The sequence below is a fragment of the Pagrus major genome, chromosome 12 (assembly GCF_040436345.1).
Source record: "Pagrus major chromosome 12, Pma_NU_1.0".
Lineage (NCBI taxonomy): Eukaryota > Metazoa > Chordata > Actinopteri > Spariformes > Sparidae > Pagrus > Pagrus major.
This window is the reverse complement of record NC_133226.1, coordinates 21,283,590-21,301,969: the sequence shown is the minus strand read 5'-3', so window position 1 is coordinate 21,301,969 and position 18,380 is coordinate 21,283,590. Positions and strand designations below refer to the sequence as shown.

General features: G+C 41.1%; 1 protein-coding gene across 1 annotated transcript in view; it reads left to right on the top strand.

The window, feature by feature from the left end:
- Nucleotides 1-11: 11 nt before the first annotated feature.
- Nucleotides 12-18,380, top strand: part of mtrex (Mtr4 exosome RNA helicase) — a 19,421-nt gene continuing 1,052 nt past the window's right edge. Inside the window, exons 1-26 of the mRNA XM_073478585.1 lie at nt 12-121; nt 512-652; nt 1,047-1,113; nt 1,398-1,460; nt 1,646-1,758; nt 1,916-2,090; nt 2,232-2,322; nt 2,739-2,863; nt 3,043-3,141; nt 3,298-3,415; nt 3,497-3,628; nt 7,371-7,450; nt 7,921-8,031; nt 8,856-8,957; nt 10,100-10,225; nt 10,869-11,019; nt 11,383-11,555; nt 11,641-11,709; nt 11,789-11,914; nt 11,999-12,109; nt 12,210-12,398; nt 14,779-14,942; nt 15,324-15,429; nt 16,239-16,295; nt 16,395-16,557; nt 18,164-18,268. Coding sequence (XP_073334686.1) covers nt 21-121; nt 512-652; nt 1,047-1,113; nt 1,398-1,460; nt 1,646-1,758; nt 1,916-2,090; nt 2,232-2,322; nt 2,739-2,863; nt 3,043-3,141; nt 3,298-3,415; nt 3,497-3,628; nt 7,371-7,450; nt 7,921-8,031; nt 8,856-8,957; nt 10,100-10,225; nt 10,869-11,019; nt 11,383-11,555; nt 11,641-11,709; nt 11,789-11,914; nt 11,999-12,109; nt 12,210-12,398; nt 14,779-14,942; nt 15,324-15,429; nt 16,239-16,295; nt 16,395-16,557; nt 18,164-18,268 — 3,058 coding nt within the window. The 5' untranslated portion in view covers nt 12-20. The remainder of the gene's footprint in view (nt 122-511; nt 653-1,046; nt 1,114-1,397; nt 1,461-1,645; nt 1,759-1,915; nt 2,091-2,231; nt 2,323-2,738; nt 2,864-3,042; nt 3,142-3,297; nt 3,416-3,496; nt 3,629-7,370; nt 7,451-7,920; nt 8,032-8,855; nt 8,958-10,099; nt 10,226-10,868; nt 11,020-11,382; nt 11,556-11,640; nt 11,710-11,788; nt 11,915-11,998; nt 12,110-12,209; nt 12,399-14,778; nt 14,943-15,323; nt 15,430-16,238; nt 16,296-16,394; nt 16,558-18,163; nt 18,269-18,380) is intronic.

Genomic DNA, 18,380 nt, shown 5'->3' with positions numbered 1-18,380 from the left:
GAAAAGTGCCCCTAACAATCATGGCAGACGCCTTTGGAGATAGTTTGTTCAGCGTGTTTGACGATGAACAACAAACTACAACGACCAAAAAGATACCCGCGTCTTTGACACCAGATATAGGGTAGGTTACCGAGCGTTTTGCATTGTAACGATCGGCGTTTAAAAATCAGAAAGTTCGATTGTCCAGGAACCCTGAACGTAGCATCATGTGTGCTCGTGCCAGACAGTGAAGCAGCGTCAGGAACGTCAACATGCTAGTTAGCTAACATGTTAGTGAAACACACGCTAAACTGCCTGATTTTGTTCATAAGCGTGATCTCGAATAGGTTTCTTGGATTTTTTGTTGTGTTAGGTATATCTTTTAAATCATTTTCTTGTGAAATTGTGATATTTAAAGTTACAACAGCCTTATGTAGGTAGCTAACGTTAACGTACCTGTGTAACGTCACAAGACAGGGTAAGCTAGCTAACCTCAGTTCTGCACTTGTGTGTGTGTTTCCCTCTTTTCCAGGAAACCTCCAAGTAAAAATGGCACTGACAAGGATGTTGGTCCATCTCCCCGGGCCAAGAGGGAGGCAGACAGTGACGGTGGAGAGGAGGTGGTGTTTGGGAAGAGACCTCGACATGAGGCGGTGTCTGCTAATGACCTAAAGTGAGATGAGTTAACGTTATGCCTTAACACTGTGTCACTCAAGTGACTAGCTGCTAATCTATTACATTCGTAGTATTTTGGCACTTTAATCTATATTTACCAGATATAAGCTATATACTTGTACTGAGTATGTTACGTGGATATATTGCTGTTTGCTTAAAAAATGACCTTCCTCCACTGCTCACACTGATGCAGTAATACAGCAGCTCAGCAATAAATGTTACCCTCATTTTTTTAAATCATTTTTAGAGAGGTGTTGATTAAACTGCATGTCATTTAAATAAATGACTTTGAGTGTTTTCAGTTGGAATATGTAGTAGTAGTATTTATTCAGTCATCATACATAATACAATAAATGTAAATGGTAGAAATGGTGCTTTTTTTTTCACTTCAGTCTTGCAGAATTTATGCCCCAAGTGAAGGTGGAGCAGGTCGAGACTGTGGAAGGATGCTCACATGAGGTAAAGAACGATATAAAGCAAAGTTACAGATGGATGACAAATTAAAGGATTAAAAAGGAAAGGTGTCTCTATAACATTTTGGTCACCACAAAGTGCCAGAACATCTTAACATTTCTGAAACTCTTCTGCAAGGATGAAAGACCATTCTTCATTTTCATTTGGTGCTTTAATTTGTTGTCAGTTTATATACCAACAAGATACCAGGATTTTTCTTTTAAGTTGTCACCTGTCTGATTTCTCTGACGTTAAATGTCAAATTTGAAAGTTCTGCTTTCTCCTAACAGGTCGCTCTGCCTGCCAGTGATGAATATAAACCGCTGAAACCACGTGTGGGGAAAGCAGCAAAGGTATAATAAATAGCACCTTTAAATTGGATCTTCTACTTGTGGAATTCATTTTTGTCATCCAGTAACAATGAAATAGATTATTAAAGCATTCATTAATTTTTTGTAACAATATCTTTTAGGTCTAGTTGGTTTACAAGAACTCACATTACTCCTATTGTTTTTGACATGTCTTGCTTGTCTTGCAGGAGTACCCTTTTGTTCTTGACCCGTTCCAGCGTGAGGCCATCTTATGTATTGACAACAATGAGTCTGTGCTTGTGTCTGCACACACCTCTGCTGGCAAGACTGTCTGTGCTGAGTGAGTATCTTCAATTAACATGACATCATGAAGGATTCTTTGTTAACATTTCCAGTTAACTTATTTTTTTAGACTTGCTTTCAGTTGTATTTCATTGACTATGGTAATGGCAGATTAGTTATCTCATCTGATTTACTCTTCTATTCTTCTCCTGTAGATATGCCATTGCACTGGCCCTCAGAGAGAAACAGAGGGTGATCTTCACCAGCCCCATCAAGGCCCTCTCCAACCAGAAGTACAGAGAGATGTATGAGGAGTTCCAGGATGTGGGACTGATGACCGGTGATGTCACCATCAACCCCACCGCCTCCTGCCTCGTCATGACAACAGAGGTACGACGCAGTTATGTCTTAAAAAGCATTCGCGTTATTAATAGCTTTGTCTAACATCACTTTTATTTGAGGGGCGTTGTTTGGAAAATGTGAAGCAGCCCTGAGAGGTTGATCTGACATGAAAAACTGCTTTACTCCAAGATCTTGAGGAGCATGCTGTACCGAGGCTCTGAGATCATGAGGGAGGTGGCGTGGGTCGTCTTTGATGAGATCCATTACATGAGAGATGCAGGTACGTACCAAATGCGGTTAGGAAAACATTTGGCCCTATTGCAGGAACCACTCATATCAATAGATTAATTCCCAGCAGGCATATACAAGTGATTCAAGATTTTTTTGTTTCATTCACTTTTTACTCAATCTAAGAATTTTCTTTTTTGCCAGTGTTCTAGACTTGCTGTACGAATCATGTAAAGATAATGCGTCTTTCTCCACAGTGCAAAAAACACTAATTTGACTTTAAGAGTTTTTTTCAGATAAGATCATTTTAATTGTCATATTTCAGCACAGCAACTTGTTTAATTCATGATTACAGAACATTTTTCACTCTCTTGACAGCTGGCCCAGGGTTTTGGATAAGAATACAAACATTTTGTCAGAGAGGCCTGTTGTTTATAACAAATCCCTCTTCTTTTCTGTGTATTTCAGAGCGTGGTGTGGTGTGGGAGGAAACCATCATTCTTCTTCCTGACAATGTGCATTACGTCTTCCTGTCAGCCACCATCCCCAATGCCAGGCAGTTTGCTGAGTGGATTTGCCATCTACATAAGCAGGTTGAATGTTGTACTGGCACCTATTATATTTATAAGGGTTAAGTTACTTTGTCCCTCCTACTTTATGTAATACAAGGAGGGGACAATTGTCTGTCTACATGAAAGGGTCACAAACATTTCTTAGTGTTTTTTTTACCCTTTGTGTTACATAATTAATGAGATGTTTCTGTCTCCTGTAGCCATGTCATGTAGTCTACACAGACTACCGTCCCACTCCACTGCAACACTACATCTTCCCAGCAGGGGGCGATGGACTCCACCTTGTTGTTGATGAGAATGTAAGCTCAAACACAAACTGCACTTTTTGGGGTCTGTCAGAGCTATGAAATACAAGTGGCTAATTAATCCAGTTGAAGCCTAGATTTACCTGGATGCATCCATTACGACCATATTTCATAATGAGACAAAATATTGTGTGTGTTGCTTTTCTTCAGGGAGACTTCAGAGAGGACAACTTCAACACAGCTATGCAGGTGCTGAGAGACGCAGGGGATTCTGGAGGCAGCGGAGGGGGAAAATGGGACCCAAGGGGACGGAAAGGAGGCACTAGAGGTGCGTGTGTGTCAGTTCCCAAAGTTTAATATCAGTAATTTCCATCATAATTCATGTTACTCATATATATGATATCCGTAGGTCCATCCAGCGTGTTCAAGATAGTGAAGATGATAATGGAGAGGAACTTCCAGCCTGTCATCATTTTCAGCTTCAGTAAGAAAGAGTGTGAAGCCTACGCTCTGCAGGTGGCCAAACTGGATTTTAACGGAGGTATGTGTATTTGTTATTCTCACCCAAACTTTTTATTGGACATATTCTTAGTTAGAAGTGGCTATATTAGCAAGAGTGGTATGAAAATTGAAAGAAAACGCTGCTTTATCATAACAACAGATTAATTATCTATAGTCATTAGTCTTCAGGTTTCCCTTTCTGAATGACAAATACAGACTACTGCCACCTGGTGGTATGGAGAGTAATGATCTCTGGTGGTATGGAGAGTAATCATCGCTCACAGGCACATCTCTTGCCCAGAATGTATAAACTAGTTGGCAGTCAGCTGTAGTCTTTGCGGTGTGTTCAGGCACAGCTCTTTGGCTGAGACACAGGCGACATGAGGCGTTACAACAGCAGGCCTTCGTCTTTGGTGTCGGTTTGGTGTGTCTGTTCCCTATGCAAGCAATTAAAAATCTTTCTGTTTCGCCAGTAGAAAGTGATTGAATGTCAGTTGGATATAATTTTCCTTTCAGCTAAATTTATGTTGTGGGCTGCTCACTGTGTTACTCTCTGATCAGATATAAATTCAGAATGTCAGCACAGTGATCAATGCGGACGTTCATGGTGAGAGTCAGAGTTGGTGAGCAGATTGCCTTTGCCCGCTGAAACGCCAAAATAAATACATTTTTGTGTCAAATTGCTATGAGAGTCAGGGAGGGAGTTGAAATTAGGCAAGCGAAACCTCGCACCAAAATGCTAAATTGTTGGCAAACCAAGCTGAATAAATCCTCCCCACTAAGCGAATGCCATGAATATGGCTCATTGTGCCTGCACAGCTGGTCCTGCTGTTCGGTCCAGAGGATAAGTGATGTTGGTTCATGAGGACAAATCTCTGCTGGATGGGAGATAATCCAGCCGTAGATTGAGTTTGGCTCGTATCCACCTGCTTCAGGCTCTGTCAGTGAAATAAAACATGATGCGTATGAAGTCTTACTTAGGCAACATTTTCCTCCCTAGTCTTTGGTTTGTTTTCCCTGCATTGTGACATTTTTATAAATGAGGAGGTTTGTTTTAATGCTGAGCTCTCCCAACACGGCGCTGCCAATTTTTTCGTCAAAATTACAAAAAAATGGAAAAACTCTGCCAACCATAATTTCTCACTTCCAACCGCGTCATGGCTTGTGAGAATTTTCTTTTACAGATTTTCTTTGAAAATGAGGCAGATGGTATCCAGGAGTAGACGTCAGATTGAAGAAAATTCTACTTGATTGAGGAAAAATTGAAGGAGTCAAATTATTTTATTAAACATACTACAAGGAGTTGTTAACTGCTTATGAGACAGTCTCAGTTTAATACAGTTGCCTCTTTATGATGTCTCAATTAAAATTAAAATCGTTGTGCCTTCCAAAAACAAATGCATGTGCATGCCAGATTGAGATCTTTATATCAGGAGGCTGCTGTGCCCTTATTCCTTTTGTCTGCAGGGGCCGCTGGGATCGATAAAAAATGAAAGCTGCTTCAACTTTTTTAATAAGAAACGTTCATGACAAAATGTGAGTCATGTTTTTCATCACTACAGAAAAATTGTGTCATCATTTTTCCTGACATCTTTACTTGGAATGAGCCTTGGTATAAACCTAACTGTTTACAGTTCGAGTTTCAATCGTGAGAGTTGTTTTCTTTCTTTGTCTGTCATTTGGAAACTCATAGGGACCAATTCTCTCTAGCAAACAGTGGAGAAGCCAGATAGTTAAATCAGTGTGTATGTAGGCAGGTTGTTGGTGTTATGCAGCTCCTCTGTTTGTGTGTGTAGGTGGGTTATAATGAGGAGAGGGAGCCACGTAGCTCTCCTGGTTTCTCCCCAACCCCCAGTCCCTCTCTTCTACCTTTTCTGCTTTCTTTCTTCCATCCATCAGTATCTTTTGCTCACTCTGTTTTTGTGAACACTAAAGACAGAGTCCCCCCCCTCTCCCTTCCTGTGACACATAGTTTCTGGGCAGTGTTTTGTGGAATGGCAGAGCCGTGTTGGAGTCAGGGGACCGGCTGGTGCCGAAACACAAACCAGCTGACCGAGTCCAGAACTGCAGCATCAAACAGACAAATTATACATGTTTAGTTGGTTCATGCAGAGACATGACAGGTGGACATTAAACCAGATTGTGTTGTTGTGATGCTGATGTGCAGCAGTAGTAGTTTTCTGGTTGTACAGCAGCATAATAACTATGTTTGTCCATCCAGCAGTTTGGTCATGAGCCATAATTTCAGCAATTACTGGTCACATAGTTGTGAATCGGTTTTGGATATTCATGGGCCACAAAGGATAATTCCTGATGATGTGATCTTTTGTCCAACAACAGGTCAAAAGTTAGGTCAAGGTGGGGACGTTTTTGGGGAAAACTGATGCTGCAGACGCTGAGGTATCCTGACTTTTAGCCCAGAGTGAACTTGACAGTTTGAAATGCAGGTCTCTGCCAAAGCAAAGATTACAAATGTGTCACTTGAGTCATTGTCTCAGACTTGATGGAGCTCTCTCCTCAGCCGTAAAAGAAACTCTGTTACTGTTTTTTCAGGTTGATACTCCTCATGACTAGTAAATCTCCTGACATGTTTCTCTGACAAGCATTTTGCAGAATGCCTTGAAGTTTGCCACTGATATTCACAGTCCTTTAGAGGAATCATCTTTATCTTTTGCTGCCCTTCCTTTAACACCAACATCAGACGGTTTTTCCACTTGCATGTTATGAAGGTCTAAGATCCGATTGTAATGGTACGATCATGCGTCTCAGAGGTGGAACAGTTTCCTTTTCAGATACCCTCTGAGCTTTCCTCTGGAAAAACACAAGACTTCTTGCTCATTGAATGGCTTTTAAGTATGTTTTCATACAGCGTAATGAACTTGTGCTAGCTCTAGGGGGCTGTAAGTGGAGGTGTTTTAGATTTGTGACTCTGGGTGTTGTGTTTATAAAGAGGATGTGCTGGCTGTTTTACTGGAGCCATGGCCTTGGAGAACCACTCTTTTTACTTTGGACTCTGAGTGTGTTTGTCTGTGGTATTGCTTTGTTATTAAACTATTAAAGTAATTCTCATTGACACTGAAGTGACGTTAAAAATAAATATTGGGATTTTGTGGAAGTCCAAGTTTATGACTAACACTGGCACCCAAAATAGTTTCATGGATAAAGAAAGACTTGTGACTAAGTTTCCACATGGACAAGGACAGATGTAGCTAACCAGCCCCAGCAAACGATTAGTACAAGAATAAAACACTGGTTGTTGCGGGACACTCGGTGCATTCACATATAACCCATTACAAGAAAAGCATCAGTTAAAAATGTGGCAGCAGTCAACCACTTGTTTGTTTTCATAGTAAGACCTCAGCTTCAATCAGTGGCCTTAAAACAACAATTGAACATTATGGATATTTTTTAAGAGCTGAAAGCAAATTCTCCAAAATAACATAAATTAGACCAACTGTTGTGTTCATCAGATAAAATCTATAGTTAACACGGACCTGAAGCAAATGCAGCATCATCATATTGTTGCTCAATCCCAACCTTGGTGGTTAAACTTTTCCTGCAAGCAGTTTGCTAAATTACTCTCCGCCTTGTCCCACATTAACCACATATGCCAGAAGAAATTATATTTGAAGCAACATTTTTAAATTACCCCAAATTGTCTGCGCGGATGAGTAGCTGAGACACAGGATGTAAGAAATGGCTTTAAGTTAATATGTAGAACATTTTCTGAACAGCTGTGAGAAGACGTTAATAGCAAACGCAAACATATTTCTGCGTTCCAGATGATGAGAAACGTCTGGTGGAGGAAGTGTTCAACAACGCTGTGGACTGTCTCTCAGACGAAGACAAGAAACTCCCTCAGGTGAGCAGGAGGAAGACTGATCTTTCTCTCTCTGTTTCCTCCCATTACGTGTGATGTTTTTATGACCGTCACGTTACTCTCACTCCAGTTTTTGAAGCCAGTGTTGCCTCCTCGTAAAAGCTCAGAAAAAAATGGCCCTGAGCATTTCCTTCGGTCATTTTCTGCTACGAGAAGACAATTAAACTGCCTTACTGTAAATAGCTGCACACATAATGTCAACATGGGCTCAAACACTGTGCGGCTGTTATTCTACCCCGCTGCGCTGAGTCACATTATGAAAACCAGCAGTGTTGAGGTAATGGTTGTCAGTGGGTAAACCACTACGGCACGAGCAACAGCACACATTTCCACTACAAGGGTTAGACGCCTTTCCACTCTCTGTCTCTGTCTATGAACGAACTGTTGAGTTTGCACTGTCACTAAATACTACAAACACTGATCTTCCTCTCACTGCCCTGGGTGTTCATCAGGTGGAGCATGTGCTGCCACTGTTGAAGAGGGGGATAGGAATCCACCATGGAGGCCTTCTACCCATCCTGAAAGAGACCATTGAGATCCTTTTCTCTGAAGGCCTGCTCAAGGTACCACTGGCTCTGCATCAAAACACACTTAAGTGTTAACTGTTAAGATAAGTCTAATCAAGGTTACTGCAAGTGATTGATTTGTAAATGGTGTTCAAGGAACGTTCAACCCACTCTATCACAGAATTAGATTTAATATTTTTGAATTTAACCATTATGTACGTACCATATAAAAGAAAATGTCCCAAAATTGAGTTAAGTATTAATGCTGAGACTTGATAAACAAAACTGGAATAAGAAGAATTAAAGGTACCCTGGGTAGTTTTTGACCACTAGTGGCGCTGTGGAGCTGTGTTTTTTGCAACCTGTGTCCCGCTGCTAATATCAGGCAAGTCTTTGCCTTCTAGTGAACTACACCAACCAAAACATATTTTTATCAATACAGCATAGAGTTACAGGGGCATTGCAGATTAATAACATTTCTGCTACAATAGACAATTAAAATACATTAAACTGGAACATGAAAATGGAACTGCAATGCTGTGCATTTAGCAAAGCTTATATAAAACACTATAAACTATATAAACTACTAGTTGTATCACCGTACAGAAGAAAGCACGCATGTATTTCTTCAAGAGCACGCGGTACACCACTAGTACACTGTTTTTGGGCTTTGGCTTTCCAAATGTTTTTTATGTGGAACGAAACACATTGAACACATTTATTAAGTCTCAAGGATACACGCAATGCCCTCTAGTAAGAAACATTCAATGCAAACGTAAATTTGTTTGAGAACTCTACAGGGATTTTCTGGATCGAAAATGACAATTGTAAGAATACTGTGTTGAGATTATGCTGATGTTGTCGTTTTTTAAAATTCCCAGGCGCTGTTTGCTACAGAGACATTCGCCATGGGTATAAACATGCCAGCTCGTACTGTGCTTTTCACCAGCGCCCGCAAGTTTGATGGCAAGAATCACCGCTTTGTAAGAGCTCTCACACACACAGTGTTATTGTCACACGATGGGTCAATTGTCTTGTCAAGAGGAAATTATCTCTGGATATTCATTACATTTTCCTCCTCATCCTATGTTATATCCAAAGTCCTAAAAAGCACATTATGTTGTGTAACTGCAATTTCCATAGCTGTGGCTGTGGGCACACATAATTAAGAAAATGAGCCCAAGAAGTGTAGTTTTTGTAAACCAGGCATCCATCTTTGGAAATATTCCTCTGCCTTTTTAGGGGAGCTGTGGTTACTGCACCCTCAGTAAGTAGCTAGTTTAAAATAGTGCAGCTCCCCATAAACTGTGCTATCTCTTTAAAACAACAGCTCTGCCCCGTGTGCAGTGTGGAGTCGTGACACAGTGTGTTGCTGTGAAGCCTTTATAAGGTCTTCAAGTCCTGCAGCTCGCATCGCCACATAAACAGCCACGTATTGTTTATAAGAGCTGGGGGCTGTGTGTGGAGCTGCCGTCACTTAGAAGCACCCTTCATCTTCACTTCATACACACTGATTTCCAGCTCTCACACACGCACAAAGGCTGCGAGAGAGAAGGGAAACTGCCCTCCAAGACGTTCATCAGGAACATCTGGTGGATCTGATGGTGCCAAAGCTCCACGCAGGCACTCACACGTTTAAATACACACAGCTCTCATTCCTGAAGCACACTGTGTTTCAAATCAAGAGCTGATCTCATGGCATGCCTGAAATGAAGATCAGATTATTTCAACACAAAAATAATCTTATCGAGACTTTTTTCAGCATTTTTATTGCTGAAAGAGCAGTAGATGTGGAGTTTAATCAGAGCCACGTGCTTTGCAGAGAGTAGTCCTCAGAGACTTATGGAAAACTGGTTCGGTCTCTTTCTCACAAGACAGATTCATCATCAAGATCTCTATGTTACTAATTCAGATACTTGGCTAGCCACAAATTGTAGAAATACCTCATTCATTTTCCAAAACATTACATCTTCTCACTCAAATATGCAATATATCCTCTCCCTGCATTTTTTCAGCAGTATAATTTCTTTGTCTGATAAACAAATGCCCGTTATATTACAGGCATAGGAAAGCATTCACTAACATTTCTCTTTCTTAATGTTGTGTGTGTTTTCGTGTGATCTAGATTACCTCAGGTGAGTACATCCAGATGTCTGGGCGAGCTGGGAGGAGAGGAATGGACGACAGGGGCATCGTTATTTTCATGGTGGATGAGAAGATGAGTCCAGCTGTGGGCAAACAGCTACTCAAGGTACCGTGAACATGGCTGCTACGTGTTAGAGTAGTTTTTCTGAATACAACTGCTAGTCATCGATCATCCTTTGCAAGCCACTTCAGTGCTGTCTGCACCTCCTTCTGCTTCAGTCCCATCAGTGAAACACTTCCCGCAGTTTCGCCGACAATTAGTTTGAACGATTGAATGGAAATTGTCTGAAGTGACTCTTCAGTTGTTTCTCTATGGATCATCAGGCCACTTGGTGCTCAGTCACAAGCTTGACAACTCAGTCATAAGGAAGCCAGAAGCTCTTAGTCTTTTGTCTTTGATGTGACACATTAATAGCTGCTATAAATTTGTAGCTGCGTAGCTTTTGAACAAGGTTGTGTTAATGTAAAACTGTTGCTAAACTCCAGTGGTGTCTTGGAGAAAGCTGTCGAATACATATCTGTGGTTGTGGCGTTTCAGAGGGTGTGATAGCTAAATCCTCCTCACTGTTTAATTTGAGGAAAGTGATTTCAGCCTGGTTTTATTTAGACCTCGTAGCTTTTTGGCACTTTTAGTAAATTGCTAACAACACAATGAAAACATGTGATTAACCACAGCTGTTTATAATTGTGTGAAAGCATTTCTTTTTATGTTTATCTTTAATCTGTCTGGTTTTTATTGTGCTCTGCAGGGCTCAGCAGATCCCTTAAACAGTGCCTTCCACCTGACCTACAACATGGTGCTCAACCTGCTGCGAGTGGAGGAGATCAACCCGGAGTACATGCTGGAAAAGTCTTTCTACCAGTTCCAACACTACAGGGCTTTGCCTGGTGTTGTGGAAAGTAAGCATTCCCAACCTTAGTGCAAATGGGCACGTGGACCTAAACATATAATAGAACTGAATAGATTGGTCACAACATCACTGAAAAGCTTCACCAAAAGTTTCCCGGAGGCTGTGTTTTTTATAATTAAGAAATAGCAAACAACTGTGTTTGGTAAGATATACAGAAGATAAAAACAAGCACAGTTTTGACTGTAACGACTGCAAATTGACTCTGATTCTGCAAAGATATTTCATGTCTGTTATGAATTATCTTCCATGTCAAGAGGTTGATGTGTGGAAATCCTCAGTTTCTATCCTTGTCTTGGAGTGGCTTAGTTCTAGTCTGATCTTTCATCATATTGTTGATTTTTTTTCTGTGCAGAAATAAAGAAGTATGAAGAGCAGTACCACACTATTGAGATTCCCAACGAAGAGGCCGTGGTCACTTACTTTAAAATCAGACAGCAGCTGGCCAAACTGGGGAAAGAGATACAAGAATTCATCCACAAACCCAAATACTGCTTGCCCTTCTTGCAGCCTGGGCGACTTGTTAAGGTAGAGCTTCACACACTTACAGTTTGATGACAGAAATTGTGGAGTTTAATGCATCATTTAACAACTCTTTGTTTTGATCCCAAAGGTAAAAAACGAAGACGCTGACTTTGGCTGGGGTGTCGTTGTAAACTTTTGCAAGAAGTCTAACGTGAAGGTAAGTCTGTGTCATAGCGTCACACATATGTGACTCCCATTTATACTTTTCTGTGACTAATATGCTTTTCCTCCTTTAGGCTAGTACAGAGTCGGAGCCGCTGTATGTGGTGGAGGTTTTGGTCCACTGTAGTAAGGACAGCGTTAAAGATGCTGCGACTGAAACTGCTAAACCTGCTGCTCCAGGGGAGACGGGAGAGATGCAGGTTGGTGAAACAAATGCACGACAAAACACACATCAAACATACAAAGATGTGACTAGTTTGACTGTAACTCTAATCTTTCTCCAGGTGGTCCCAGTGATGCTCCATCTCCTGACCTCCATCAGCTCAGTTCGCCTTTACATCCCCAAAGACCTGAGGCCCTTTGACAACAGACAGCTCATGCTCAAGTCCATACAGGTACAAGATGCAGCCATCTTGACACAAAGAACTGGCACAGCTGAAACTGAAATCATGATCTAAATCATTGCTTCTTTGCCTCTAAACATTTTGTCTGCAGGAGGTGCAGAAACGTTTCCCAGATGGCGTTCCTCTGCTCGACCCCGTCGATGACATGGGCATCAAAGACCCTGCACTGAAGAAAGTTATTCAGAAAGTGGAGGCCTTTGAGCACCGCATGTACTCCCACCCCCTGCACAGCGACCCCAACTTGGAATCTGTTTATTCTCTCTGTGAGAAGAAAGCTCTGGTGAGTAACTGACGTTCAGTTTGTGGAAGAGTTAAAGGCCAACCATAGAAAATGCTGTTAAATGTCAAACCTCACTGAAAGCCACCCATTTAATGACAGACCACAGTCGGGTCTGGTTCTTTTTTTTTTTTTTTAATCAACATTGGGTACCTTTGTTAGCTTCCAGTCGGTGACCTTCCATTGTCTCTTCCTGCCAGACAGGTCGGCTTTGGCCATATATACTCACAGACAAACACAGGAAGAAAGAAAGTACATTATTCATACACTGCCTCACCTTCAGTCATAGGCCAGAAAATAAAACAAAAAACGTATCGCAGCAATCAAGGGAAAGAATCTTTTTTACCAGGTCGGTTTAATTCTGCGTAGTATTGTGTGACGAGGACCACACTTCCTGTGACATTTCAGCATTTTATTGCAAGGCTGCAGCACAACTCCACACAATATCCTGTAGTTACAGACAAAAGAACAAAAGAAATCAGGATCTATGTCGCATTTATTCTCTCTGTGCTTTCCCACGAAGAAGTCCAGAACAAAAAGAGGACATCATTCACACCATTCTCATAAAACAAATCAGTAACCAAAACAAATAAAACTATCAATACATGAATTATTTTCATGCATTTAATTGTTTAAGGTCCAGTGTGTGATTTAAGAGGATCTCTTGGAAAATAATATTCACAATTATGTTTTCATTAGTTTATAACTACCTGAAATTAAGAAACATTGTGTTTTCATTAACTTAGAATTGAGTCAAGTCTTATATCTACAGAGGGAGCAGGTCCACTTCCACAGAGACCTCCACGTTGCACCGCCATGTTGCACTGCCATGTTGCACCGCCATATTGCTACAGTAGCCCAGAACAGACAAACCAAACCCAGGCTCTAGAGTGGGCATTTCACAGTTTTAGTATTCAGTTCTGCAACCACAATGCGAGATGCTACAAAGTCCTACACACCGGACCTTTTAGAATAACTCAATGTCACAGCCGTACGAGGGATTTTGTGAAGTTGTACAGTCATGCTTTGAACAACATGTCCACAGTGACAAGGCTAACGTGCCAATGTTTAGCAGCAGGTATAACATTAACCATGTTCATTATCTTTGTTTAATGTGCTGAGTACAGCTGAGGCTGATGGGATTTTTTTAGTTTTGCAGGTATTTGATGGTATACGAAAGTGTTGGCCTGGTGGTGGCGCTAGTTAAAAAAATATTAGAAAGTGATTATCAAATTTATTGCAATTTATCCTGATTCAGAGCATAAAATAAATGCACCTACTTGCATATTAATCCATCCAGAAGTTGTTGAGACAGGAGAGTGTATGAACTCAACACGAGAACAAACAGAACTTAATCTCATAATAATATGTCGGCAACACATGAGGTGTGGGGAAAAAACAGCAATATATTGCAAGAAGTCAGAGTGTGTTTTTATAATACAAGGATTTAATTAAATCGTCATTATATAGCACAGCAACATGCTCATTCTGTGTGCTCTGCTTTACAGTGAGATCAAGGACTCAGTCAGACGATTCACTTCAATTCACTACAGTACACTGCTCATACTGGGGGAGTTAAAAAGGCAGAGTGTGATAGATGCAAAGCAGCCACATTGGCTTTACTAGTTGTGGAAAAAAGGCAAATCAGGTCATGTTTGACGATTTGCATAAACATTTACATCCCTCTGTGGCTTTCTGTGTGTTGTGAAATGATAGGGTTTTACAGTAGAGTGTAAACTGGATTACTTTATGTTTGATTGGTCGAGTAAGGGATTATACTGCTCCTCTGTCAGCATCTCCACAATCCCTCGACAGCCCTCTGCTGCTAATCCTCTGTCTTATTTCTGCAGCTGACCAACGCTTGGCCTTTACAGGGGGGTTGCAACACCTACTGTTGTGGTTCATTTTAATACTTCTTCTTTGTGGTGGGGCTCTTTGGGCGTTGGCTACTGTGAACATCAGAAAGTTTAAACTTTATAGCTTGCTGAGTGCATGTGTGATAGACACACTATCTCACACCAGTACGGAGAAAATAAGGGTTGAATTTCTCTAGAATGTACATCTAATCTTTTGATTAATAAACTTTTCTGGTAACATTTCTTTGTACATGTTTGCTTCTTTGACTCTGAGGTGTAAAGGTTAAAGTGGATAATGGAAATCACTGAGGACAGATAAGAAGGCTGATGAACATTTGTTGGCAGATAACTCAAACATTCCACTTCATCACTGTGACAGTTAGTGAAGTGTTTTAAAGTGATCTCATGCACATAACAGCTGGCAGTTATCACAGAGCTTTTAATCATTTTAATCTTTTTATAGAAACCCTGGAAGACCTTCCCCAAGTTCGTATCCAGTAAACTTTACGTGTGTGTTTCTGTTTTAGATCGCAGCGGACGTTCGAACAGCCAAGCGAGAGCTGAAGAAAGCTCGGACCGTCCTGCAGATGGACAAGCTGAAGTGCAGGAAGAGAGTTCTGCGACGCCTCGGATTCGCCAGTCCCTCTGATGTCATCGAGATGAAAGGGCGGGTCGCATGTGAAATTAGCAGGTAGGGAACTTTGTCATATGAATACAGATATAATATTGCTGCTTAATTTGAAGGAAACCGCATCTACTCATGAACAAGAGGCTTGTAGTCGGGACAGCGCAGGATTTAAACATTAATAGCTTCCTTTAGCTTAGTTAGCTTAGTGAGCTAGTCTCACAACAAGGTCTGTGGATTATCGTGGGTAACCAGGTCATGATTTCTGGACATTGCTTTTGAGTTTTTGTGTCCTGGCAGGGCCGAAACATGAGGGAACATCTTCATTCACCTGCCCTTACTTCCTCCAACACCCATCGCCAAACAAGGAAGAAATGTATTAAATCCTGTTTGATAAAGTGATCAAATAAAAAGCATCTAATTCAATGTCTGTCTGAATCTTTCCAGTGGTGACGAGCTCTTGCTGACAGAGATGATTTTCAACGGCCTCTTCAACGATCTCACGGTCGAACAAGCCACCGCCCTGCTGTCCTGCTTCGTCTTCCAGGAGAATGTAGGAACAAATGCACACAAACACTTTTAATTCCTCTAATTCTCCGCACAAACAGATATTTAAGCCTCTCCCAAACAACTGAGATAAACAGCTGATTCCCGCTTCAATCGCATTCTTGGCCTCTTCCCCTGCAATGCAACCAAAACAGAAACCTGAGGTAGATGTGTGTTTGTCTTGCCTAATGAAGCCTATTCTCTCAATGAGGCAATCCAGCATCAGATGGTTCAACAAACCTTTTCTTTGGCTCAGCATCCGCTCAGTCCTCAGAACAACAGAACAAACTCCTGTTTAACTCTATCACAGCTCTCGTTGTCTGTCTTCTAAGAGAGGGAACGACGACAAGCAGCTGTCATTGCATACCAATACATGACCACTGGGTGTGTGTGGGTGTGTGAACAGCTGTCGCCTGTCATTAAAGAGCACCTGCTGCTAGTTTAGCTTGAGATGACAGCAAACCATCCAACCTGCGTGTGTTTTATAAACCAATGACATAATCTGACATTTAAAGAGCTTTCTATCGACAAAAACAACCCGTACAGGAAGGAGCCATTCTCTCACCCGCATTGTGGACTCGGCAACACCGAATACGAGAGAATTTTGGCGTCATTTGTGATGTCTGTGAAAACAGACATGCAAAAAATGTATTGAAGTCATAAAACATAAAACACTTCTGTTACAAAATCAAGCAGGATCAAATGTTTAAATGTCAGCAGCCTCATTTTATTGTTGAAGTAAAATAAAAAAACAGCAGAGGGATTCTGTTTGTGTTGTGGCCTTCACACCATTAATGATGTCATTCTGCCCTCCAGGCCAGTGAGATGCCCAAACTGACTGAACAACTAGCAGCGCCCTTGAGACAAATGCAGGTGAGACGACGTCAAACAAACCTGAATTTGCTTCTAATCATCAAAAGTTTGAATTTGGTGGAAACATGAACACTGTTTTTTTTCCCTGTTGTGTTACAGGAGTGTGCGAAACGCATCGCCAAAGTTTCAGCAGACGCCAAGCTGGAGGTGGACGAGGAGACGTATCTAGGCCAGTTTAAACCTCATCTGATGGATGTGGTGTACGCCTGGGCTAACGGCGCCACGTTTGCTCAAATCTGCAAGATGACCGACGTCTTTGAAGGTGCGCCGCTTATACTTACATCAACAGACATGACAGGAAGTTATAATACAGGTGTTAAACAGGTATATAAGTCCACCTTTAACAGAATTTCAGTGAGAAACTATGGTGCACAGGTACTTGTACTTGATAATGTAAACTGTATGCTTGTTTATGCTACTCCACTGCATCTCATTTATGATGCTTTCTACTTCCCTACATGATTTTGACAGCTAAAGTTACAAGTGACCTTTCAGGTTAAAGTTTAACAATGAATAGACACATAATAAACTCATAAAATATGCCTCTTTGTTAAAGATTAAACCGGTAGCTCTCAAATCTTTTAGGCTTGTGACCGCTTCAAGGAAATCAGCATGTAGGTAAAGCCCCTCGTCAAGCATGTCAAACAAAGACTGACTTCTCCTCAAAACTTCTCAGATTACTGACTGTTTGATGACTGTTCAAGGTCCAAAAGGGCAAAAAATGATCTTTTCTTATTTTCTCACGTTAATCATCTAACGACCCCTCAGATTTACGTTGTGACCCTTTCGAAGGGGCCCGACCCTCAGGTTGGGAGCCACTGGACTGAAATACTAAACTCTTTATAAAGTAGTTAAAACCTGCTTCGGCTTAAACGGTAAAATGCTGCTCTACATCAATGCATCATTGTTAGAAATCAAATAAGGCCTCCAGTGATGTCACTCAGTTGCTAAGTTGCATCATGGGTAATGTAGGCGGCAGGTTTGAAAAAGAAGAAGAATGTGTGGAATAAAAAAGGCGACATCTCTGGTTTTGTTTGTCCAGACCAGTGGACTCCTTTATACAACCTTGCGCCTACATAATTAACAATGCAACGTAGCCGTTGAGTGACATCACTGGAGGCAGTTTATCAGATTACATGCAGCTTCTTCTGGAGCCACAAAAGCCTTTTATACACTTTTTCACATCTGCAGTAGAACTCCCAGAGACCTGTGAATAAACTTCAATGTGTAAACTTGGTGGAGTTACCCTTTAATTAAAGGATCTCAATATTCCTCTGCCAAGTACAACATGACCTTTTACAAATCCTTTTCACCTTTTGATTTCTTCACCATCTATTGCACATTATTAATTTATTATGAGTGGATTGGTTCAGAGTCCATTATTCTCCTCAGGTTTTATCTCCACCTCCCAACAGTGACTTCAGCTGTAAAATATTAAATGTCAGCGTAATAAGTAAGTCATGCAGGGTTGAGAAACCTGAGGGAGTATCAGATGTGCTCAAGTGTGTTGGTGACGGAGAGAAACAGGGCATTGGGAAATAAATGATGATGATTGATTAACGTTTTATTTTACAGCTGTGTCATTTCCTTTTTACTGGAAATTTAATTTTGTCTCAGATCATCAAGTAACTCAGAAATGCTCCATTTAGACCAAATAAAATATTAAATTGATTCATCATTGATTTATTTATTGTAGAAGTGGGCTACAGTCACAGTTAATTGGAATTACTTCATTGGAAAAGTACTACGTAAACACCGTTCCTCACAATTGGAACCAAAATACATGATTCTTGTGTAGAGTGTTTGTCAAGTTTTAAGAAGTGAGTCACGCACACTTTAAAAACTCTGTGTGTGTGTGTCTCCTGCAGGGAGCATCATCCGCTGCATGCGACGTCTGGAGGAAGTACTGAGACAAATGTGTTCTGCAGCCAAGGCCATCGGCAACACTGAACTGGAGAACAAGTTCGCTGAAGGTAGGAAACATCAGAGCGAATAATAATTAGTAATTCGATAGGAAATTAATTAGTGATCGTTAAGCCAAAAGTTCACTGCTTCCAGCCTCTAATGTGAACATTTGGTGGTTTC